The sequence below is a fragment of the Protopterus annectens genome, chromosome 2.part1 (assembly GCF_019279795.1).
Source record: "Protopterus annectens isolate FY-2018-M chromosome 2.part1, PAN1.0, whole genome shotgun sequence".
Taxonomy (NCBI): Eukaryota; Metazoa; Chordata; order Ceratodontiformes; family Protopteridae; genus Protopterus; species Protopterus annectens.
In genome coordinates this window covers 208,868,599-208,896,085 of record NC_056729.1, presented here as the reverse complement: position 1 = coordinate 208,896,085, position 27,487 = coordinate 208,868,599, and the positions used below count along the sequence as shown (strand labels likewise).

At 37.3% G+C, this 27,487-nt stretch overlaps 1 protein-coding gene across 3 annotated transcripts in view; it reads left to right on the top strand.

Moving 5' to 3' along the window:
- The window catches only part of LOC122794000 (ras-associating and dilute domain-containing protein-like), an 867,060-nt gene that overhangs the window by 573,203 nt on the left and 266,370 nt on the right, over window positions 1-27,487 (top strand). For all 3 annotated transcript variants that reach the window (XM_044062093.1, XM_044062094.1, XM_044062095.1), the window contains 2 exons: window positions 5,588-5,732; window positions 15,590-15,777. In XM_044062093.1, coding sequence (XP_043918028.1) covers window positions 5,588-5,732; window positions 15,590-15,777 — 333 coding nt within the window. The remainder of the gene's footprint in view (window positions 1-5,587; window positions 5,733-15,589; window positions 15,778-27,487) is intronic.

Below are 27,487 nucleotides of genomic sequence, written 5' to 3'. Positions count from 1 at the left end.
TAACTTTGTAACTTCTTTTTCATGTACTTTTGTGTTTTTTTTCCTTTTCATTCATTTATTTTAATTGCTTAGCTTCATTTCATTTCCTTCACTAAATGTAACACATTCAGCATGACTGTTTCTTTTTCATCTCATCACTTTTCATCATCACACCACACAGACATGTTTTTCTTCAATTTTCAGGATCATCTGTTTTTCTATTTCATCTGTTTCATTATCATTTTTAATTTTATCTTTTTTTAATATGATTTTAATTTTCAATTTTTAGCATTCATGTCTTTTTAAAATTCCATTAGGTTAGAGTTTTCATTATTTTATTGTTGCTGCTTTGCTGAATGCTTTTTGCTGTCTGAAAATGCTTGTACCAAAAAATTTTTGTGTGTGTGTGTGTGTGTGTGTGTGTGTGTGTGTGTGTGTGTGTGTGTGTGTGTGTGTGTGTGTGTGTCTGTGTGTCTGTGTGTATGAGAGAGAGAGAGAGAGAGAGAGAGAGAGAGATGATCTACTTATGCTGAGAGAAAAGTTTCCTTGAAAATTTCTAAGTCTACTTCTTCCTTCTTTTCCATGGTTGAAAATGTATGACTCTTTAACAAATGTTGTTAAGAGAATTGAATTCTGACAGGAAGAACTACTAGCTTATGGTTGCCACCATCCAAAAAGCCAGGCCCTACTGCCCATAAACAAACTATAGATGGATTTTGTTTGTGAAAGTAATACAATTAATTCAGGGATTTCTGAAAGGTATGAATGATGACTTCTGATGTAAGTTGAACTAATATGTAGTGGAATATTGGCTGGATACCATCTTCTGGACAAAAAAGACAGCTGGACAGAGGTTTCAGTAGATGGGTAAGGTGGTGAAAGGTGTACTGAATAGTAATGGACCTAAACACAATACATTGATCCATTCATACTTTGATGATAGGAAGTACTGCCAGCCATGCCAGAAGAAATAAGGCAGTGGATTTGTAACATATGCCAGCACAGTCAACTGGAATTTTGTAAATAATTACATGTCATTTGTATATCAAACTGATTTGTACAGCTGTTCATGCTGAAAATGTATTTGTGAGATTTGCTTGTCTTAAAATATATAAACAGTGTGCCCAGCTGGAAGAAAAAGAGACGTACATGCATTATTGTAACTGGTTAAATATACACATTGTAGCAGCATATACTGGAAGTGAAGAGGTTAATCTTAATCCACCTGACTTTGAAATTAAATTACTTTATGAGTTAAGCCATAAAGATGGTATCCCACAGTTTTGAATGAAGCCATAGATGCAATGTCTCTGCTAGAGAATAGGTTGTAGCTCCTGTAGGAAGAGTGACATGGTTTTATGACTTCCAGCAGCTGCACTGCATTTGAGTAAAGCTCTATTTGTGTGTATGGTAACACATAGGTGCTAAAACCCAGGCAGCTTCTAGTAATGGGGATAGTGCAGGAAACAGACTCAGATGATCAGATGTATGCAATGTCATTCTGTATAGAAATAATGTTTTAATATTAGAGAAGACTGAAGTCTCAGCAGCATTCTATATTCTGTCTTGGATCTGACAACAAGGATCACTCACCCATCTTGCCTTGCTCTATTCAGTAAGTAGGAATAGTAATTCTTTTAGTCAATCAGGAATAGATAGTGAGACTAGCTAAGTACAGTTTTTCTATAGCTATGTGAAACTTTCCATCAGGGTTATTTTTAATATTCCCTGTGGCTGCAACTCTGGTGTTTGCTGTAACTAGATATTTAGTTTTTTTTGTTCTTTTATTATTTATTATTAAATATATTTAAACTTTTCATTGTGGCTGGTGCTTTTTTTTTAGAAAATATTTAAGTTTTGAGAGTATTTGCACATATTTATTTGGTGATGACTATAGCCACTCCTGAAAGCCTTGCTGTTTGGTCAAGATTACCATTTGTATTAATATTAATTTCACTCAGTATAATTAGGTAACCTTGTAATTGCCTTAAAGTAGCTGGCAGTGGTTCTAGTGACAGTGATAACAACCGTATCGTCTGGGCAGAAGGAGGCACAGTAGGTGAAACAGAGCCAGCCTTTCCCAGGTGTGTGTGTGTGTGTGTGTGTGTGTGTGTGTGTGTGTGTGTGTGTGTAAATAAAATCTCAAAGAGTTTGTGTGTCAGCTGCTTGGAGCAGGGGTACAAAGCACTAGTTTCACAGAGAGGGTGTGGGAGGATTTAGTTTGGAACCCCAGCTAAGGACTCAACTCTGAGTTGTGCCAGTGAGGAGTCTTTTTGGGAGTCTGGCCAGATATGGAGAGGAACCAGCCCGTGGACTGAGCACGTTCCCTGGGTGCTCTTAAGGGAAATTGTGCTTGATGCAAAGAGGTCTGCATCTGGAAATACTGTGTGTATCCAATTGTAATCCAAGTGCACATCCTTCTCCAGAGTCAATGGTGAGGATTCAGGCTCCTTGATTACTGGCCTAGAGTGGGTATGCCACACATACAACTACCGCCCTTCCATAGGATTACTTTGCATACAGGCTACTTGTAAATCATTTACCCTTTGTATTAATGTGAACAACTCAGGTTTTGGGAGACTTTGAAGAATGCACATTTTCCTCTTCTTAGTCCCATTGACTCTGTTTCCATTGTGTTTGATTTATGCATTTTACATTTCTTAATTGAGTAGGTAGGCTAGTCCAAGGACCCTTTCCAGCCATTAGTTGAGCACAAGGCATAAATAACAGGCATATTCAGAATGCTAATAAATTAATGACAGCATGTATACCATATTTGATGACTGCAGATGCAAATGCACCTATGATAATGTAGTCAACTGAAGATTTTATGTTCTGTATACTACTATGCACTTGGTGCCATTTCAAAAATGATATAAAATGTTCTAAAATAATAAAAAAACATGCAAAAGATCAAGAATATATCAATGCTAATACATGTGTAAGGCAGACAGCAGCATTTAGCTAGCACTCTAGACCCAATTGGTTATCCATTATAATGATGCCACCTGCATTTGTATTCCTCCTGAAATTATTCCAGCATATTTTATATAAATATGCTAACATTAACCTTATTTCTGCTATAGCTATAAAGGTGATCCCATGTGACTGAAGCAGTGTTGTGAAAATCTGTTTCATCTGCCTATAGTTTAAATGTTGATTTTGAGTAATGTTAGTGCATACTGAAGGTGTTGTCTATGTGAGTATGTTTTTTCAAAGAAACTTCCTCAAAATCCAGTTCTTTAGTCTCAATACCATTCTCATGATACTAATTTGTGCCAGTTTTAAGCATTTTTTCTTTAGTTTGTTTTGCTTTATTATTTTGTGAGTTTTATGCTAAATACTATTCAGTTAAATACATATCACTGCCTTCGTAGAGGAACTAGTTTGTTTCTGACACCATGGCATTTGTGGGCCTTGGGATCAAACAGAGGTGGTCAGTATGTATTTAGCCCACAGTTCATTTACCCACACCAAGCCAGACATGAATGTCATTGACCAAAACTGGCCAAACTTTTTGTGTGTGGCCTGACCATCTAATTGGAGAAGAACATTAGTACCTTCCCGTTTTTCCTAATTGTATTCCTTCTGCTACACCCAGGAACTGTCTACAACAAATTAAAGAAAAGGTTAATGTTGCTGTTGGAATACTTCGCTGCTGTCCTTACTTTAAGAGTAGCTTACTGTTTATAATTCTTTGCATTGAATTTTAAGACATTGTTTCTCTTTATTGATTTCACCCATAAACTAGTGCTAAATGATTATAAATATGCCACTATTGTATTGCTGTCTGCTAAGATGATTAGTTTATAGAAACATCTTTCATTATATGGCCAGAAAGCAGATTTTCCTAAACATATATCAAGCTTCACAAAGTAAAGACTTCTGTTTTTAGATGATGCTCTTTAGTAGATGAATTAAGGTCATGCAAAATTGTAAGGCAAAATAAGTATCTTTCAAACAGACTTTCTCTCTGTTGTCTCCCTTCATGGAGGTCCCTCTGTTAATTCACATTTTCTTTCTATCCTAGCAGTTCTGTGGCTAGAGCCAGAGCCCAGATATCCAGGTGTAAGGAATTATGAGGCAAATTCTTGATTTCTTATTTCAAGTAGGTGAGACAGATTGCAACTGGGGTATGCCATTTGTCAGCTTCTAATGGAGAGTGGGAGACTCATAAACAGAGATCTCAGCTAGTAATGTGGTGACTGAGACATTGAAGAGGATCATTGCAGAAATGGGGTTGGTCCCCTCTAAATATCTCATTGCATGCATACTATACACATAATCTTGCTTGTCTAGGAAGTTATGGCATATCTTAAAAACAGCTGGCTAAAGTCTGACAGCCTCTGGATCCCTAGCTATCTTTCCACTCATGGAAAGATGCATAGAGCAGCAGATACAAAACATGCTTCTTTAGAAAGAGAGGATCCACCCAACAAAAGTAATGTGGGTGCACTCAACTTGTGGTGACCTTTTTGAAAGTGGAGCAATAAGGGACACTGAGGGTCCAAAGTAATTAATGAGTGAGTGTAACAATCAAGCCTGACAAGCAAGAAACGTAGTGGTTATAAAGATGTTTCTAAGATGCATCACTTTGGCTTATCTGATGTAGTTCAGATTCTGTCTCCTCAACTGAGTAGAAACTTTGACTTGTGCAGAATACACTTTGTGAAAGACTGAGACAAGATAAAGTCTTGGCCCCAATATACCCAATCTGGAAGGACATATGCAGTTGTATGAAATAAAATTACACTATGGCACAATGAATCATTGCATGGAACATCATTAATCACAAAAAGTATATTTTCTTTTTTTTTTGTTCTGCCACTATCATGACTTGAAATGTTACACAAGCATAAAAACACACAGCTGTTGCTCTGACAGCATTTCTAGCTGCAAGCTTTGTGTCTGGAGTCTGTCTTTAAATCATGCCAACTAGAATGCTTCACTTGGTGTCAGTCCTTTTTCAGGATAATATTTTTTTACCTAACATAGATGTGGAGATGTGACAGTTTTCAACAGTTCTGACTCAAGCACAGGGACCCTTGGATATCCTTATTTATCTGCACTAAATCAGAAGAAATGTGAGACACAACATCACTCTTCCATCTGCCAGACCAGCTGCAGCATTAATCAGATGCCAACTAAACCTTTGAATTTTCATACTATATTACTAAGATATTTACCAATTGCTGGCTTGTTTCAGAAATTAGCCTTCAAAAAGATCTACTTGTACCTTTGCCTGGATTCATTCATACTGTGGAACGTATCTTATCTTATTTATTTATTTATTTACAGTTTGTTTGCCAGGATAGTCCATTGGGCCACAAGGAGCCTGTTTTCAATGGAGTCCTGGGGAGAAAAGCTCCAGAAAAATACAAATACATAGTATACATTGCACATATACATTACAGATTATTATATTTTATTATCTTTTATTTACTTTTAAAAATCATTATTCAGGTTGTTATGATAGTACCAAACTGTTTTCCTTCTCTATTTGTGAATAATGCTGAGTGAAGCCTGCATCAAGTGATATGTGTTTCTGTAACACTGCTTCACTTTAGTAGACAGTTGTTTGACTGATGGCATTTGGTTCTTTCCTCAGGCTAGCTGGCGCTCATTAAGGAATGAATTCCAGAGTCTGAAGCCAGCGCAGCTTCATCACATGTTACGGGAGTATAACCCAGGAAGGCCCTGCCCACCGGGATGGGCTCCAACATCTGAGGACAAAGAGGCAGCACTGAGAACAGGTGAAAGAACATCCTTTAAGTACTCATTTGTCATCTTATCCTACTGCAGTGTCACATAGTCTATCATTTGAACAAACTAGTTTCTTCTTTGGCGTGTAAGACACAGAAACTAAACATATCACATTACTAGAATTGTTCTACTTGTCATGTTTACATAAAAATCACGACAAGGGCTAATATTAGGATATACATGCTTGATACTGAATCCTCTTAAAGACATCAACATTTGAAAAAGATACTGCTGTTGCTTAAATTGCATTGAGCATTGTAATGTGTAGTGCAGATTTTTTTGGAGGGTGGGTATAAATTAGTATAGCATACGTTCTCATGCACTAATTTGATTTAAAACACTAACTGAACTGTGTAACAGTCAACAAGTAGCACATATAGATTATTTAGAAAATTTAGAAAAAGAAATGTGTATAGACGATATTTTATTTCTAATGACACTGCTAGTACAGTGATGAACTTACTTCATAGACAGCAAATGGAAGGTATACATTTAACAAGCTTCTTTCTGTTATACAATGTTTGATTCCCTTAACCTTCATTTGAATGCTGTGTGGCCTTGTGTTGACTTAACCAGCTAGTGCAGATCTACTACAAGTGCTTGCATCCCAAGAACTTCTGAGATCACTGTCTCAAAGCCATCTTTTACCAAGTATAGGTTGCCAGTCACACTCAAACTTGAATGAGTTCAACCAAGCAGCTACCGCACCTTACCTGAACATATTATTTGAGTTAAAGCAAGGTAAGTGTGGCAGTCATAGGGAGAGAGTGGGAGGGGGAATTTAAGGTTCGGGAGCAGGAGGGACGTTTTAGGTTTAGGGAGTAGAAAGGACATTTAGGATAAGAGAGTGACTTGTGAATTGGGTTTAGGGAGGAAAGGATTGTAGTTTTAAGTTAGGAAGAGATCAGGGATTTTAGATTTAGGGAGGGGAAATAGAATTTTAGAGTTAGTGCATGAGGTGCCAGGTAAGAAGCTGGGAGGGAGTTTTAGGGTTAGAGTTAGGGTTCTAGTAGGGATTATACAGTTTAATATGGTTGGTTATAGGGAGGGCTATATAAGATAAAGGGAGTTAGAGAATTTGCCTTTACAAGCAAGTGACAGCAGGCAATTATGTCACAGGTTAATAGCTGTAGAAAAGTAGGACAAACAAAAAACTGGTGCAAAACACATAAATGCCAAGCTGGAACAGTAGGAAAAGCCACCCCAAAGTCAAATAATGCACCAAAATGAGCCACTTCAATAAAACCAATACTGTAATTTATTGAGCCAAAATTTTAAAACAAAAAATAAGTGCGTTCGTCCTGACCACTTCAGAACTTCATCAGATAATTAATTAAACATTCCAATACATTTTATAGAAAAAAATAATTAATTAAAAATGTCATAACCAGTTAGTGAATTGTTTAAAATGACACACCCCCTTAAAGAGAAACACATATAAAATCCTATAGTTGTATATATGAAGCACAAACATTCGATGTATTCTACAGTAAATATAATAAAACATTCATGTAGTACAATAAATAAGTATACGTATAAATATATAAATGCATAGCAAAGATTTCTGAGTGTAGGAAAATAATTTTCACAGTAATCTATTTCACATCTATTGCAACAAAGTTCACAAAAGCACACTAATCATGGAAAGACAGTATTGACTTTTTAACATGAGCAAATGAAAGCAGGATCATTCACTTTCATCTAGAGACAGTTCCCATATCCAGTAGTTATAGCCAGTTTGTTTGCTGTGGTCATGTTCTATCACAATTAGACATCTGTGGTGCACACAGTTATGTATTTTAACTTTATTTCACAAAACATCAACTTTTATTTCATGCAAATTCATGTTAGCCATACAAAGCCAGAATAATTACTGTTTAACCTAGTCATTTTAAACTGCAGACAGACCCTACCCAACTATTCTAACCAGTTTGTTGACAGTGTGTACTTCATATTTCTGACTTCAATAAAAGTAATGGCCACAGTAATTTCACACAATTACACTTTAACCAGGCACCATAAAGTATTCCAACCTCATTCAAACAAATAGAGAGTTGCTTTGCAAAACTAGAATAATGATTGTTTTACTTAAGCAAATGACAGAATGCTAGGGTCAGTCACTTTCATTCACAGACAAACCCTCTTATACTCAGCATTTATAGGGACCTTACATATACTATACCTCAGATATCTGATTGACAACTCAAGTGAAATACTTTAAAACTAATAATAATAATAATAGTAATAATATTGACAGTGCTTTAGTTGATATCTGTTTCACACATACGGTAGCCTGCCACAATATGAAGTATTTTATCTTGCTTCAAAAAAATTGGTACAGCAAAGTCCACTGCCTGCACATAATAACTGGCTGCCTGCCAGGGCTAAAATGTATACCTGCTTCAAACCAGGACATTCTTTGTGAACTGCACCCAGACACAACATTTTTTTGTGTACCTTTACAGTCCCACTGGCTACTGGCTACTGATTCTTTATTGTTACCAATGACATTGTTCTCTAATCTTCAAAGTTTCTTGGCTTTTTCTCAGTCCCAAGCATTGTACTCTAGACAACCAATCATTGAGGTTTTTAAAAGTTTTGTCTGTACATAATGTTTCAGATGACTACAGAAAGTTTACTACAACATTTGCTACATGTTAAAGTTTATTTAGGTAATATCCTAGTTTCACATTACATCAGACAATATGTGTAGAACTTGAAGTATAAGAAACTACAAATGCTTCAGGCACATAGCACATGCAGCTAGAAAAATATTGTACAGCATCCATCAATAATAAATGTAACTAAATTGAAAACATATTTGAGTTTATATTATTATTATTATTATTATTATAGCATGCTTTACTAACTCTGGTGACTGTTAAGTAAGTCCTTTGTATCATTTGCTTTGCAAACTTGTACTGTGAACATGAATAAATGAACACAAATTAGCATTTCAGAAGTTTTCCCCATCTTATCTGGTGTTAAATCTTTCACTGACAGCAATATCCATTGGGTCTGTTATGACCCACCAGAGTTAATTTTCCTACAACAGTGTACTGTAGGCAGTTCTACTACCATCTGGTAGACCATGACATAATGATTAAGTGCTAATGCTTTTTTATGTGGAGGCTATGCCAACCTGCACCTCCTCAATGAGGGGGAAGCCCCCACACCCCTGAGCTCTAAATGTACTACCTCTGAAGTCCAACCAACATGAAAAAAAAGAACATTAAGTTGTGTGGTGCAAGGGTAGATCTCCACATCAGGGGAGAACGAGACAAAGTATCCCTGCAAAAATGCTGTTGAAGCTTGTTTTTTCTTTTGTAGTGCTGCAGTCAGTAACAATGGCAGTATTGTGTGACTGTGATTGGTAATTCAAGCATTGACAAATGACAGTTTTATACTTTCTAGTGGACCCCATTTCTTGTATATTTTATTCAGCCTCAACATACACATCTTTCTCTTAATGTTTCAAACCATCCTCTCAGAATTCACACTGATAAGCTGCAATGCCTAACTTTACTACATATTCAGTTTTGTATCCATCCCTTCTTTAACTATTTTTATAAAAACTTTATGCAGTCACTTGAGTTTGGTTTTACTTGAGATTATCAACTCTCTACACTTCCTGTAAATACTTTTCATTTAGGCTTCTGTTTTACTAGTAAATTGTGTAACAGCCTGAACATTTTGGTGACTGTTGTATTAAAAAGTGTAAAAACTTACCTGGCACCTTCAGTTTTATTAATTAACAGTAAAGTTGCACTTTTCTGCCATTAGTTGTATACTTTCCAAATTACTATTAAAAAGCACTAAACACACTGAATATAGCCTGCCATTTTATATAATGATCTGTAATTAAGCCTGCCACTTTTTAAGTTTTTCTGTAACATGATTTTAAGTAAACCACTCAGTTATTAAATTCCTATTATATAAAAAGTCAGTATTATTTTGATTACTGTTTAACTTTTATGTAGAAATCACTTCTGATATACTTGGATAGTCAGTTACAGGTGAAAACAGCATTCTTTGGTACACGTCATTAATATGCACAAACAAAGCACACTGTACAAGTCTTTCTTATTTTGTGACGTTTAGCTATCAAAAAAATCATACTTACTTTTTTCAACTTTTACAAGAATCACTTCCACAAACCAAACACATTTACGTGAGTCAGATCAGTGTGTTTACTAAGTGTCCCTATTTATGAGCTTTTAAACCACCTTAAATGAATACAATTCATTGCACTGTCTGTGTTTCCCTGGTGTAGTGGTTAATTTGTCACCTTTGTTAAAAGGGCAGTCTTGTAATGGCATGGTACACCCAGCCATCTTCCTTATCCATGCCAATACAAAGCTTTCATCTCTTCTGCTGTGCTATTTTGCTTTGTCATATTTTCCTTTCTTTTCTTCTGAAATGTCAGCCTTTTGCTTTGAAAACTTGTCTGCATTTGTGAGACACTTTTTGCTTGTGCTCAAACTTACAGAATGGAGTGGTGTCCATTATCTGTTAAAAGTGTGAAATATTATCTATGCATTACAAAACATACAATGTATGCAGCAATTAAACATCTACATTATATTTTGTTGTTAATATAGTGCTGTGAAGGGTAACCTGCCAGATGTCTGTAAAACAAGTATGTAATGTTGTGTGAAACTTTGATACCCACATAACCATATGGGGGGTTTACTCCCTTTTTTCATCTTTATCTGTGGCTCCTCCCGTAACCATTGAGCCTACCTACCAATTGCTCTACAGGAGTGACATTCCTGTGATGCATTTATTCCCACAGAAGCAAAATGCAAGTGCAGCAGAAGCAGTGTAATAAATTCCATGGGGGATCAGGACTTTTTTATGCCCTTTTGCTGTTCTGGTGCATGTCCATTGACTCCTTTGGAGATGAGCTTGCAATGGGCATTGTACTTGACTGTCACTCACTTTTAATGTGATGTAAGCCCACAGACTGTCTGCTCCACCTTGAGGTAAACGCCTTGCTGACTAACCTCAGTGGAGCATGTGTTCCTAAATTTGCTCACCCCCAGTCTAAAAAAAAACAAATGGGCTCAGACCCCCATTCTTCTGTCACTTCCAGCTGGCTCCTCCAGCACTGGTACTGCTTATCAATCCCAGTTTGTATGAGTTGTAGTTAGGAGTTGTATCCTTCTACGCTACAGGACTGACTTCCTCTCCTATTAATATTACCATTGTAACTTATTCCAAGCTCACATTGTGATCTGCAGTAAAAATAAAAATGTTAATGGAAAACACTTTAACGTTCCTCACTATTAAGAATTAATAATTTAAACAAATATGCAAATCTGATATATTTGATACATTTTATTTTTTAATTGAGAAAAAAAATCTAAAATTCTAATGTAAAATCTTTGATCTGGACAAGTTGAATGTGCCAGCGGCAGGTGTGAAAGTGATGCCAGCAATCCCATTGGCATCTGAGCTCACTGAACTGGCCAGTAACATTCCAGTGCACACAGTGTATACCAGTGCTGGTTCCATTTATATGTTTTGGACACAGTCTTTGACATGCCTACTATATCGGCTCACACAGTCATTTTTGTTAGGCAACTATCTGGCAAACACATCTTACAAAGATAAGCAATTATCCTGCAGTTTCTGAATGGTACTCAGATTCTGTTATGCTGCATATTAAATGCACAAAAATATGTGTACTGTTTACACTTTTGGAAGGCTGTCAGCCTACTGTTGGAAACTACTTTTCAGACATTGGTTATTTGAACTACTTTTTCAAAAACAGGAGTTATATAAAAAATATATTGGGAACATCTTGTCCCTTATGATGTATATAATAAGCATCCTCACTATAATTTATTCTAGAGTAAAAAAAATCTGTTTCACGACTTTTGGTAAACTGGTTTTCAGTCTGTCATGTAATAAAAACTGCAGTTGAGGTGCTTTTGCTTCAGAAATCCTCCAGTACCGAGTAGTCTCTGAGAAATGTCAAAGATACAGACAGACATTTTTGATACAATTAAAATCTTATTTTGTTCACCATATATAATTTTATTTGTCTATTCTTCTAGCTACATGCAGTGTTTTACCTGCTGCCTTTGTCATGTACTGGTAATGGATGGGTTTCCAAGCAGTAAGTTACTTCTGCCGATAAATTAATGCTTTTTCCTAGCAAGCTATAAACTTCAGGGAATGTAATCATGAGATTTGTGAGCAGATATTCCCTTTTGATCATTATGGGTTGGGAGCATGGCTAAGTGGTTAAGGTGTTTGCCTTACAAACACAAGGTGCAGGGTTCAAGTCTCCCAAGGGATAACTGGCTAGTCTTAAAATGGCTCTCAAGGGCAGTTAGCCTAGTACTAATATATGAACCTATATTGTGATACTTAAGTCATTGCTTCTCATACCAGTACCTTCAAGGCAGCAAATGTGAGTATGTCCTAAACTGTAAATGGTAATGCAAATGTATAAACAATAACGTCATTCTACACAGTGTTCATCCAAAACCCCTTTTCCCATTTTTGTGTATGGGGTCAGGCAGGGCTGGACTTTGGTTAACTGATGCCCTAGGCAAAAGGGCTCCATAGCACCCCCCACGCCATCCTGTGCCCCATCCTTGTCTACCTACACCATCCAGATTACTGGAAAAGTGCCCCTGCTAGAGCGGCACACTAGACAGCAGCCTAGATGGCTTCTGCCTAAGGCAGTCTATGGGATCAGGGTGGCATTTCAGCAGTGACAATCATCTGGAGCCAAGGTTCACACCACCAGATAACTAACCCTGCTACAGTTGTTCTTCCATACCACACACTCACAGCTATGGCCAATTTAGAGTGTCCATGTTTCAGCCTTTGCACAACCTCATCAGTACAGCTTAAGTGGATTGTTTGTCTATACTTTAAAAACATAGAGTTTAAAATAAAACTTGATGTCCATAATCCTAAGGGTGCTTGCAAAATATTTCAAAAACAACCCAAAGAAACAGTAAAAAGGTCACACAAACAAACCATTTATTAAACACTGCAAGAGAGACCCAGCCAAGATAGATTCTTCATGTAATACCTTAAACCTCCTGTAGTAGAGGCTAATGGGATACATGCAATTGACTCTTTTTATGAGCATACCATTGCTTCATCTACATCTTTTCTGGATGCCCATGAATTTTGTTCTTCTTATGTCTTTATTGGCACATTCAGGCAATGAAGCCAAACCCCACTAGTTATAGACATGCATGTTTTGACCTTTTTTATGACCTCATAAATAAAGCATAAGTGTACCTAGGTAGTACTCATATCCTGTTGTGACACCCTTTATTGACACCAGCTTTAATTTTGATTGTAGAAAATGATTTTTACTTTTATGTCTTTGCACAATATCTTTCTTTTTCATTGTTATATACTACTTTGATATAAATAGCTAGTGTGAATATAAATTAATTTGTTACAAGTCATAACAATAAAGTATGATTTTATTAAAAAAAAGAATACCGTTATAATGTGCCCAACCCAGGCACTATCTGCAACTTATTTATGCATGTGTTGTGCATAGAAAGTTATTAGTATAAACAGTTGCATTTCACCATGCATTTGACTTGCAAAAATTTTTATTTTTCATGAGATTTATATAGCCTCAAACATAGCAATAGCTTTTGTGGCTACCAATGCATGACAGTCAAAGGAATGTGCCCTTTGGACATTTGAGCATTAGGATGCTGCTAGAAGCTGGTGTCACTTTACTTAGACCAGCAAAGTAATGAGGTATAAATGTTGTCTGCTGATGGATTATAACATGAGAACTAGTAATGAGTCTGATTTTCTGAATCATGCCCCACACACTAAGTATGGATTAGTGTCCTGAGTGGACCATAGAAACCTGTGTGAACATTACCAAAGGGCAGTTGGCAATCCAGCAGTGTTAGGCACATATACTGTGTGCAGAGGAAAACCATTCTAAATTACAGACATAATTCATATTTTGCAGTTTGTGTAAGACATGTATGTCTATACTGGAAGGTAATACATATCATGTAGTTTTGAAGGATACATGGTTGTTGTATATATTGTATTTTGAGTGGTCTTCAAAGAGAATTAGTAGTACATATGCAGCTGTATGTAATGTCCAAGGCTGAGTCATGTACTGAGCTACAGGGATGCTATCATGGATGTAGATAAACCATGGACATTGTTATTTTCAAAAAAAAAAATCCTGTATTTTGCATTATGCTTGGTCTTCTGCCTACTTCTCGGCTGTATTGTGCCAGGTGAGTACCTGTGCAACTTTGAGAGGCACTCAGCCATGGTACGTCTCTCACCTTATAGATGACATGATTTATTGACCTATCAGTACAACTTGCTGGAGTTTTAGATGGCCTCTCTTCTCCCCCTGGAAGAAAACTGCCAAACCCCAGCAGCTGCTCAAAGATGCACTATTTTGCCTTTTGAGGGGACATGTTTGAAGTCTGACTTCCCCTTGGTTTAGAGTACAAATGTCTGTGACAGCACAAGCATGGTCAGTTCAGACTGTGTCACTCATATACTGCACCAGAAGTGACACCATCCCCACCCCCAGAATGGGCAAGCTAGTGGTGACTGCCCACTCCCATCATCCCCTGCTAGCTCATAGAGGCACCTGAGCTAATATATAATTGAACTCAAGTCATCTGCTATGAAGTCAGAACTTTATCCCTCTAGCACATGAAGTGAGCCTACAGATACAGTATTTGACTGATGTTTTAAGCATTGGGTATTGATGTGTAATAATACAGCATGCAACACTGCAGTAGATGATGCTGTCAGTTCTCTGTGTTTGAAAAGTACAGTTATATAGATTGTAGCAGGAGTTGGCTGACATCGATTTCCATATCCCAGGGGATAACACCGCTGCACATGGCTAGCTATTAGTGCCGAAGGACATGCGATGTGTCATGGCCCTGACTACAATATTTTTATTTCTTTTTTGTCCCCTTGTGCTGCAACCATAAAGCCTCCTTCTACTGAGCTCAAGCCCAGCCATTCCCTAGCAGTAGGGGTTTACCTCCAGATCCACTAGGGAGAAAAATGTCCAGGGGGGACCTTACATGCAGGCAGGCATTATGGACATTGTGCCATCACCAGTATCCTCTCAACTGAAGGTGTTAGTGTTAGTCTAACCCAATGCTACTGAGTAGAGGGACATGTGATCCATGTCATCAAAGAGGCTTACAGTACTACGTATGCGGAGGTGCATACTCCAGCATACCCACCATGAAGGCTACTACTATCACCAGTGGCTTGGTGAGCCTAATACCAATCCTCAGGCTGCATGGACATACCATTCCCTCCTCTGTGAGAACTACTGCAGAATATGGCCTTCTACACCCCGCAATGAGAACACTCTTCCTCCATTGCATGTGCTGTCAAGCATCTTGTGACTGTAATTGTACTTGAGTTACTTGGACTGTGTGGACTGTGTACTTGTCTTTAACCTTTTACACCACTTGACTACTGTAACTCAAAACATATGCATATATTCTTCTCTGAATTGTACACAGGCCATTCCATGCACCATATCTACCCCAAACACCCAGAGATGTGGTATGCAAGAGTTTTCTGATTTTGCTGAGTAGTTTCACTGTTTGTAGTCTGTATTTTTATTAGTTGCTTATTTAATGCGTCACATAATTCATAATGCTGTTATGGGTTATCTGAAGGTCCTGAGAAAAATTTTGGTTTGGGAAGCAAAGGGACTATGATTATAGATGCAAAATTAAGTCTCTAAGGATTAGAAGTAACTTTGTTTACAAATTCAGTGCAGTTTTAGTGACTGTGAGTCACTTAAATATGCATCTTAGTAATCTTGTGTGCTTCTGTTTTGCAGCTGAAATTTTGGAAAGTTTTGACAATCATCCACCCCTGATCCTTCCCTCCAAATGTTTCTACGTTCAGCTTGGTAAACCAATTAATGACCAGTTGCTGCTGTCACAGTTGAAGGAAATTCAGGGATTTCTGCAGAGTTTGGCGCAGCAGCCAATGACAGCCGACACAGATGGGAATAAAGAGCACAAGGTAAATAACCAACAGCTAATCGTCATCAAGACAAGGGAGTACAGTGATACACGCTGGCTGGACAGCAGTCAAAAATGTGACTAAAGGACACTGGACAAGGTTGTTGGTACAAATCTAAATGCCTACCCATAATGCAGAAACAGAGAATATATAGTTTATTGCCAAGGGGCTTAGCTCACACAATGTGAAACATTTTACCTTTTCTGCTGTACAAACTACATATATATTTTTCTCTCTCTATCTGCAATACCAAAACATATCTATGAAACACTGTCACAGACATAGTTTAATAAAAATGCTGCACAAATTTACAGAGTACTAAAGAATCCTTAGAATAGTCTCTGATCTTCTGGCTCAGCGAGGAAACTTTCCCCAGCATTGGTAGCACTGATGCTCTGTATCTTCTAAGTGCAGAGATACCAATTCTACCCGAAGCCTGCACTTTCAGCTGTATTCTTCCTGCTATTCTTTGCAGTTTCCTGTCTCACGCTAGCACATGTAAGAAAAGGAGATCAAGAGAATGGGGGTGGGGTGGGAAAACATCCTTTTAAACCAGCTTTATTCTTTAATATGCTTTATATTGCAAAGATGTGCCTATATCCACATATACATGCAACTGTATATAAATGTACATATGTATGCATGTGTGTGTGTGTGTGTGTGTGTGTGTGTGTGTGTGTGTGTTGTGTGTGTGTGCCTATATCCACATATACATGTAACTGTATATAAATGTACATATGTATGCATGTGTGTGTGTGTGTGTGTGTGTGTGTGTGTGTGTGTGTGTGTGTGTGTGTGTGTGTGTGTGTGTGTGTGTGTGTATGTATATGTATATTTTGTGTATATGTGTAAGTGCATGCTTCTACATGTATATAAAATGTTTGTGCATATATGATTGTGTGTGTGAAAGCATCCTTTTTAAAGCAACTTTATTCTTTAAAATGCTTTATATTGCAAAGATGTGTGGATAGCCACATATACATATAACTGTATATAAATCTACATATGTGTGTTCATATACATTTTTATGTGCGCGTGTGTGTGTGTGTGTGTGTGTGTGTGTGTGTGTGTGTGTGTGTGTGTGTGTGTGTGTGTGTGTGTGTGTGTGTGTGTAGGTGCAGACTACTACATGTATATAAAATGTTTGTGCTTATATGATTGTGTGCGCTTGTGTTTGTATGATGCATCTGTCATATTAACTCCAGCACTATAGTACAAGAGCTCTTGGTGTACGTGTTAGGCAGCATGGTATTATTACATAATATGAGCCAGAATTTTCATCTGATTTTATGCAGAACATTGTCATTGATGGAGTGTAATTCCAAAGATACGTGTGTAAGTATATATACATATATATATATATATATATATATATATATATATATATATATATATATATATATATATATATATATATATATATATATATACATATATATCAGAATTTACACAGCACAGTATTATGAGAATATAATTTTATAAATCTCACTGATTAGTGCCAGAGTAGCGTATGACCCAACCTTAAGAGACATTAATACACCTCCTGCTTTAGTTGTAAATGTTGGGCATCGGTCTAGGCAGTAAAGTCTGCCAGTGCTGCCAAGTAAGTGACAGCAGTAGAATAAAAGATTTGTTTCTGCCTGATGTCCATTGGTAACATTCCCTGACTTCCTGCTGTAAACTTAGAAAATTATTACAATAACAGCATATGCATTTGCCTGCATTTTCTGAAGGATATGAAGTCTGAAACCTAAATGTCATTATTTAGTGACTTTAGTCCTCAGCGATTTTTTCAAAAAACACTGGACCTTATGAGGAACAGCCCAAACATATCAGGCAGACATTTGGACAGTTGAGAGGCATGGAAAGTGAGGGTAAATGTAAAGGACTGAGTTACCCTGACTTTCTGACAGTGATCACTAAGTGCTTTATGGTTTTGAAAGATGACACAACACTTATCTTTTTTTTTTCATTTTTACTGTAACTAGTAACACCTGGAGCAGATAAAGCTCCACAAAGAATTATGGTCAGATCATTAATGATAACCTAAGATTATGTATTCTCAACACAGATTCCAAGATTCACCTCTCGAGTTGAATTTCATGACATACATGTCTCAAACACATAGTAAGCCAGTTAGCATCAGCAACTAACTCATAATCTTTTATATTTTTATGTGTATATATATATATATATATATATATATATATTGGTCCTAATTTGGCCTATATTGCTCCAACCATTCGCCATGAAAGCACAACTTCAGTTTACTGGAGGCACTGGATCACCAATTGATGACAGCTGCACAAAACTGTGACATTAGAACATAATGGCTTTGTCCTGCTTAGATTTTCATGAGAGCTCCATTCACAGTGTTCTGCCTGAATCACTGTCTGTGAGCCATTGTATTTTAGCTCAGTGGCAAACTTCATCTGGCAGTGATGCTGAATTTGAGAATCATATGTTTTGTTAGTACATCTCAGTGATGTTCCATATTTACTGGGTCTTTACATATGTCTGAAAACATCTGTATTTCATATGTATCCATACCTGACTTGGCCATTTTTGATCACTAAGTTGAGCTTAATGGGAAGGGAATCCTGCCAGCTGGTTCAAATTAAATCTTTTATTATGCCTTTGGAGTTTAAAGCTTTAACATTGAGGTAGCAAGATTAAATGTTTCAATTTTAAATTAGAAAATTGTTCACATTCTCTGGAAATAACTATTATATTTAGTAGGCAAAATCCTCTGTAAATGGCCATTTAATCTGATGCTAAGATCTTATAGTCAGTCCAGTTAAGGGTACTCAGATGTATGTACTTGCATGTCAGTTTTTGCAAAAATAAAAAAATCGTAATGATACCTAATTAATTCAACGCTATCATTTATTTTCTCAGTATGCACCAACATTATTAGGATTCCATTACTTTTAGCATTTTCTATGGTGACTTGACAGTCTCTACTACACAAACTTGTTATAACTGTGTTAAAATGGCACCATTTATTCCTGGTGGAATGCGGTTTTCTTATGTGCAGACTGATACAACACCTGAGGCTGCTATGTTCCACTGTCATCCTGAGCTGCTGTGTGCTGGCATGCCCTCGATTGTGTCAAAATAAACATGTGCTGCTATGCGCTAACATGACCTGTAATGTGCCACATTACACATGAGCTGCTATGTGCTGACATGTCTTGGAGTGTGCCTCATTACGTGTTCTGAAATTTCATATTACACATAAGCTGCTATGTGCTGACACCTCCTTGAGAGTGTCATGCTTCATTTGTGTTCCTCTATGGTAGTATGTCATGGAGTCTGTCATAGTACACAAATTGCAGTTTGCTGGCATGTCCTGGAGTGTGCCACACTACAGATGGGCTACTATGTGCTGGCATGCAGTGGAGTATGCCATATTACACATGAACTGTGGTCTGCTGGCATGTCCTGGAGTGTGAAACGCTACAATTAAGCTGTGATGTGCTGGCATGTCCTGAGTGTGTCACACTATGAATGAACTGCTGCATGATGGCATGTCATTGTCTATGTCACAGTGCACCTGAGCTACAGCATGTTGGCATTTCCTAGAGTGTGTCACACTACACATGAGTTGTGGTGTGTTGGCATTTCCAGGACTGTGTCACACTACACATGAGTTGCGATATGCTGACATTTCCTGAAGTTCATCACACTGCACATAAACTGTGGTGTGTTGGCATTTTCTGGAGTGTGTCACACTTTACTTGAGCTGCTGCATGCTGGCATGTCCTAGTGTGTGTCACAGTACACATGGGCTACTATGTTCTGGCATATCCTGGAGTGTCTAACACTACAAAGAACTGCTACAATTGAGAAAGTGTAAGTTCTCCTCCAGATGCATTGATCACAGATTTAATTATATAAGTTACGGGGTACAAGGGGCTTGCACACCTTTGACCATGAAGCATTTTAATTTAAGTGTTGTTTTCAGTTGAGAATCTCTACTTTCTTGCATCAATTTTCTTGAAGCAAAACCTGACAAAGTTACTTCAGCAAAGTGTACTAACAATGTGAAAGATATTGTAGTCAACTCCTTAGCCTGTCTCTTTGGGGTGTACTGTAAATGTAAAATAAAATGTTATAAAGAAGAACATTTTCTTTACCTCTGCAAACCCTGCTGCTAGACTGTTTGTTTTTATGTTATGTCTATTCATATCATTTGATTGTGTTAGCACAAATTCAAGGCTGAAAGATTCCTTTCTGCTCAGTGTAGTACAGGTTTTCTGTGCTGGCAATGCACACAGTTTTGTTCAGATGTATAAATCTCAGTTATCAAGATTTATTATCAGGACAATAAATTGCATTTAACATGGCACTTCATGGATTTAGTCTGCACATCTTGTCATGTTGCCTGCCTCTTTATAGTACAAACTACAGTCTTCATGCAGCATGTGTCCATGAGCAGCACAGTGGCCTGTAATTCTAGTAAGAGCAAGTGGCATTTCACAAACACACACACACACACACACACACACACACACACACACACACACACACACACACACACACACACACACACACACACACACACACACACCATGCAGTTTTGAAGTGTGCATGTTCATCTGCTGCTTGTCTTTGAGCTGAGATTCAGCACTAGGAAAAGCAATGGTGCAGTCTTGAAATCAAGGCTTAACAGTGTTTTGAATCAGAAAGAGCTGTGTAAGAACAAGTCCAACCTGGAGTCAGGGCTGGAAGATCCTTTTACACTAACATGGTGTGGTTCTTTTACTGGATTATCAGGGTGAGAGACAGAGGCATCATTCGTGATATAGTATAGTAGATCTTCAGTAGACTTCAGTAAAGTCTTTGACGTGCATTACCCCTCCCTATCCCCCACACACAAACTTCCTGCAGAAATTGGAAGAGGAAAAATTGTACAGGTGGAAGGAGAATAATTATATGGAAGAAAGTAGTGCTGAGAGGAACTTATTGGGTGCTGCAACTGATGTTGAACATGGATAGAACATAAACCCTTGTTTATGTGTTTATCTCTGATCTCATGCAAGGAGTCAGTATCCATAAGATGCAGCTCCCAGTGAACCTTCCCAGGTACAAGGTGATACATCTGAGAAGAATACCTAGTAGGCAGATATGTGGAGTGTGAACTGAAAAACCTCATACAGAAGGACTGGAGGTTATTACTACAAAGATAATGAACAATCGAGTTCAGTACAAGAGAGTGGCAGCATGGGCAGATTGGTTGTTGGGGTGATTGTTGAGGTGTGCCAATGACCCTCTCTCAGGCATTTCTGTGACCTTTCTGTGACCTGTAACTTGGGTATTTGTAAGGTGATGATAACCCTCAGTCAGGCCCTTCTGAGACCTATACCCCAGAGGGATAGGAAGGAGATGGTAGCTTTTTATTCAGTCCTTTTAAGATTATAGCTGGTTTTTAATGTCCAGTTCTGATGACCTTAAAATGAGCAAAGTTAGAAGGGTAATCAGGATGATGTGGTGGTGGAGTGAATGTTGCAGGAAGAGTGGCTTGAGCAGTTTGTTCTGAATTCATTAGAAACGAGTACATATTAAAGAACATATAATGGACTACATGACAGGAAGAAATTTGTTTATAGCAGGGATGACAGTCAGATTAAGGTAACATAAAACCACCTAGATATTAGGATGCAATTTTTTTGCTGAAAGCATGGTCGAGAGGCAAAATGAGTTGTTAGGATGGATTGAATAGGCTGTGACTGCTGGGATATTTGTAAAACACGTGCTACATCTATAGCACACCTCTCAACCACTTAGTGCAAGAATTCTGGACAAAGTCAAAAATAGTGGGAGGGGAGGCCCACAATCAGGGACAAATTTTAAATATTGCTGTTATAAACTTACAATGTTGCTAAAATACAGGTTTTGCATTAACATGCATTTTCTGAATGATAGGAAGTCTGAATCTCAAATGGTTATCATTGTTTAGTGACTTCAGTCCTCAATGATGTACCACAAAAAACACAAATTTTATGAAGAAGAGACCAAAATATGAGGCAAAACTCCTGGAAATACTGTTGAATTCTGGACAGGTGAATAGGTATGAGCTGCAATAAGGGTAGGAGTATCTGTCCTAATCTTGCTCTCAAACAAACCAGGCAAATTCATGATGTCCATCTGTTGGCATTTTAATGCTGCATTTTGTTAGAAACCAAACTAAATCATGTGCAGTAGGACTTAGAAGTTAGCTGTGGCTGAATGGATGCCATGCTTGTTTTTTGTTTGTTTCTAAATATTTGGTTTAAAGTTGAGAAGTATCTGTCTTTTCTGTATAAATGCCTGTTTATGTTTCATATTTAGAGCACAAGTCATGGGTCAGAGTTTTATGTATGCTTATGTTTGTGTGCTTGAGTAAGTGTATGTGTGTGTGTGTGTGTGTGTGTGTGTGCGTGTGCGTGTGTGTGTGCGTGTGTGTGCATGCGTGTGCATGCGTGTGTGTGTGTGTGTGTGTGTGTGTGTGTGTGTGTGTGTGTGTGTGTGTGTGTGTGTGTGTGTGTGTGTGTGTGTGTGTGTGTGTGTGTGTGTGTATGTGTTTGTGGTAGAGTGGTAGGGACAAGACTGCAGTAGTGGGAACTTTATTTGCAAATCTAACACCAACTGCTTACACCCTGGTAATAGCATTTTACTTTTCTAAACTTTGCTGGAACTTTTCCAGGACAGCTGCTGTAGCATATCCTTTTGACTAACAGAATTCATTGATTTATTTCCAGTTTATCCTGGAGAATGTCAATAGATCTTTTGTTCCTTTATTTTCACATGGGTCATTCATTGTACATCAGTACACTGCATGTTTTTACTTTACTGAACTGATTTACTAATGTATATGTTACCTTACTTGTCTCTCACTGTAATGTCATTAACAGTTTGATGGAATTGTAAATTTATTTTAGTATATAAATATTAACCCATACCTTCAGCTGTATTTTAAGTAGTTTGCTGATTTAACTAACATCTTTGAGAAGGAAATGTTTTAAACTTATTTCCAAAGGTAAGGCGTTTAATATGTAACAGGAATTTAGGCTGTATGACCTAAAAATAAGTTTTAAGTATGAAATGACTGCACACTGTATATGGGCAATACTCTGTAATATGATATGAATTATGATATTATATTACATGAACCTGGGAGTGTAAAGCATGATGCCAGAGGCTTTATGTATCTTTGGATGCTATGCTAAATATACAAGAGTATATAGCTGGGTGTGTTTTATCAAAACTCTGTATATATTCAAGGCATAAGTATTATGTAATTATAAAGGACAAATGGGACATAAGTGCATCTCATTCTGAGACTGTGATTGTAAAGTTATGTTATTTACTTGATCAATAATGTATTATTTTATTTAATTGCTATCCATTTTAGTTAAACACATAGACAAAAAGAAAATGACAAGCATAACCTTGCAAAAAAAGTATGAAGTGCCTTTATCTTCACTTAAGAACCTAATACATAATTATAGTTTTACTGCACACAGTAGACAGGCTAGTTTTGCATCTATAATGTGCTCAGCACAAGATGTTGTAAAAAGAAAATGAGATATCACACTTGACTATATGTTTGCAGAGATTTATTTTGTAGTCTTGGCTCAAAGTATTTTACAGATTTATTGGCATTTTATAATTATTTGTATATATTTATATGAGTCATTTGAGTTAATTCAACAAAGGGCACTTTTACACTGTATATAATTAGCACGTGCATGTAATATATGACTGCCAAAAAGCTGTAAATACTGTATAATTGTGCACTTTTATCAAAAGATCAGTTCTTATAATGGATCAGTAATAAAGCACTGAATTAATTTGTGTTTTTTCAGAATATTGTTATGTATGGTATGAACATGTAACTTACCTTAAGTGAATTTGAGATATACAGATAAGCTTCTCTTCTGCAGCTTGTAACTGCATAGGACCCAGTCAGTAGTAGCTTGTTAGTTTAGGAAGTGTTATACTAATATACATGAAGCACAATGGAGGCCATTACTCAGAAGTTATTCTGTTAGGTGACAGCAATTTTTTAAGCAGTGCATTCCTCTTACAACACAGGGGGATAATGCTTATCATTTACTCAGAAGAAAACAGTTGTAGGCCTCCACTTGCTACAATTATGTAGACCGTACAATTCATTCTTATACCAGGAATGTGAAAAATTAATAAATACATAAGTGGTATGCAAACAGTAGAAGGATATCAAGCAACGTAGCTTTGATGCTTCTGAAAACTAATGGAAGAAACATACTTTTGCTTAAGATGAGTAACAGATACTGACCACAGCTGCCCAAATAAAGAAGTTACAGTGCAGTCAAATTTATGAAGCTTGTGTCTTTACAGACCTGTTCATTGGTCACTGCTGTGCATTGACTAATGTTCTACATCTGAATCTGTGTTTTGTGAATGTCACAATTAAATGCTGGACAAAGCAAAACATTAGGAGTTAAGAAATTCATACCATTTCCAGTATTCTGTTCAATATTTGCCACTAGTGAGGTCTCGTATGGCTGAAGCATTTAACTGAATTAAGAATAACCACTGGAATACTACAGTCCAGTTTAATGTTGCCTTGTAAAATGACTAGGAACTACCATTGCTGTAGCTTGAGGAGACTAAAGTTACATGTCCTATTTGTCACCGATGAAGTGACACCCCTTCCTCATGTGCAAAAATGGGGAAAAAAAGGGTTGTAGATGGATGGATTAATCTTGCTACCCCAAGCCAATTCTGTCTACCAACATAAAATAGTAAAAACTTCTGTTAGATAGATTTCTCACTAGTTCCCATTGTCATCACTTATGTTTTCCCTGGAACTTGATGTTTAAACATTATATCCATGTCGTCATACTATAGATAGTGCAATTTGTGCAGATTTTAGGATTGTCAAGTCTGACTGGAAGTCACCAGCCTGAGGAGTTGCAAGCTTATTCATTTATATGCTATGATGACATTCAGAGCAAGCACTCCCTTGCCATACATGAATATTGCAATGCTTGTAGTGGTCTACAAGCAGCAAGATAAGGGCACTTAGTAGAGCTTTTCTCCCCAGGCCACTGCTTTCCAGGTCAACAAAAGGCAAATAAATAAGTACTTCACTAACAGCCGTGACCTTTTCTGTGAGCAACACAAACCCATTGAGATATACAGCTCAGGGTTTCTCTGTAGCATTAATATAGCATGTATTCACTTGCGCATAGGACCTCAGATAATATCACAGATTAGTGACCAAAGGTATCAAGCACAGCATTGTCTTCTCTTAATGTTCTTCTCATTACAGAGTGGTAGCCATGTCTGCCATGCCTGTGTGACATTTCTTCATCATGATCGTTAGCTCCATGGCCATAGTTGTCCATACACTTCAATGGACCTTCATGTTCATTCAAGCTACATTAGTGCCTGATGGGTGTCCTTCTTGGGCTCTGCAAGGATACTGATACCATAACTTCTGCTGTCACAAACATCCTAGCCTTCCAGGATGTGGTGCATTGACTTAATTCTCCCATGTGATTGTAAAAAATAAGAGACTTTGTTCTCTCTCAGGTGACATTGCTCCGAGTTTGATGTGCTTAACTGAGATGAAAAATCTTGCCCTCTCTGTATGTTTAAAGACATGTGACAGACAAGCCACCTAATGGCATAATTTAACCTCTCCCTCCTCCCCAGCATCACACACATGATCTGTTCTGGACATGTGGTATAAGTTATGACTGTGCAGACACCCCCGTGTGATACTCAACTTAGAATATTTGCTATAATATCTTTAAGTGGATTGGGCCCAACACAGAGTACCCCTATTAAATACTGGTTTTATTCTTTGAGTGTCCTGTCTCGAATATGAGCTTATTTTCTTGGCTTGCCATGCCATACTACATTTTTGGTGCAGTGGTTCGAGTTATATGTGGCCTGATTTTTCTTTAAAATTATTCATAAAATACTGTTTTTCTCTATGCTGACATCACTTAAATTTCAGCGAACTTTACCTTTAAGGAGATAAGTGTAGGGATAGTGTAGGTGTGCATCCATAGACTGTAATGGATATAAAAGCTCTCATACATCAAGGTCCATTGAAGTGTATGGACAGTCCACCACACTATTCCTAGGGTGATTCCCTAAGAGATACATTAGAGTTATGTGGGCAGATCCCAAATACAATCTTTGTAATGCTTTTTATTGGAAAACCACTTACATAAAACAAGTGTGATAGGGGAAATACAGAGTAGAAATTATACTTTAAAATATTTAGAGTATAAGTGACGGCACTCTGATTGGACAATGCACGTTCTCCAGCAGGGTGTTAATGTACAGGCAATGCCTGCTGAAAATCATTTTCATTTTTACCACGTCACTGCAGAATATTACTCTGCTGTGAAGCTCAGACAGTAAACAAATGCCAACAGCCACCATTTTCATATGCTGACTAAAAAAACAGAAGACAGAAAAGCTTGCATGTGAAATTTTGTGGGTGTGTTTCTGCTTGCTTGCATGTCAGTGTAAGTTGCGAAAGCACTGACTGTAGTAAGCATTCTATTACCACTTTTAAAGCTGAAACTGAAAAGGGGCAGGACTCATAGAGCCCCAGTAATTCTCCCTGTGAAATAAATAAACAAACAAACAAACAAACATACCTGAGTAACATAAAGAAGTAAGCAAAAAATAAAAGGTGTGTATATTTGAGTGTGTGAGAGTATAAGTGTGAGTGAGTGAGACATCTTGAGGCCCACAGACAGCACTGACAGCAACAGGCAGTCTATCAGCAAGCATAAACTAATTCAATTTTAAAGTAACTTAGTGGCATTATTTAATGAATGTGCTAATATAAAAAAATCATTAGGCAGCAAAAACAACAGACAGTAAAAGGTGGGAGCAGGCGAAGGGGTAATGGCTTGCAGCGCATTTATTTATATATTTATTTTTAGACATTCAGTTGTGGAATGAGACTTCTGAAGTTGTGTTCATATACAACAAAGTGCCTATTAAGTGGTGTGTGTGCTTACATCTATGTATATGTGTGTGTATGTTTGTTTTTTGAATGTGTACGTGTGTGCATGAGTGTGAGTCCATACTTTTGTGCTTTTGAATGTGTATGTGTGTGTGTGTGTGTGTGTTTGTGCGTGCGTGCGTGCGTGCGTGCGTGTGTGTGTGTGTGTGTGTGTCAGAAAGTCCAGACATTAAATGTTTACATGTTTATATTTTTTATGTAAAAGTTTGATTCATTAGGCCGAGGAAGTATTTTACATCAGAAATATATAAAAAAATATATATGTAATATTAAAAAAAATTTAAACAGTTTTGTGGATAGTCTGTTCTCTAAGGGCAATAATGTACTCCAGTGTGTGTGTTATTGCGGAAATAATGCTCTTCCAGTGGTGTGGAGGCCCTCCAGCTATGGTGTTGAGCTACAAAACACCCCTGCACATGTGTTATTTCTACAATAACACACAACCTGTTCAGCATTATTGCTTGCAGTAAAGATGAGTGAATGAGAGACTGTCAGGCCTGGGTGTTAGCAGAAATCATATAAAAACTAAGGTGTGTTGGAGGTTATTTTAAAAATAAACTCTTGGTTCTCCTGGGTGATAGAAAACAGATAGCCTAAAGCAACAGGAAAGAAGACTTCCTTTTTATAGGAGGACGTCAGATTTCTTTAGCAGTCATGATTATGAAGTTAGGTGATGTAACACTTATT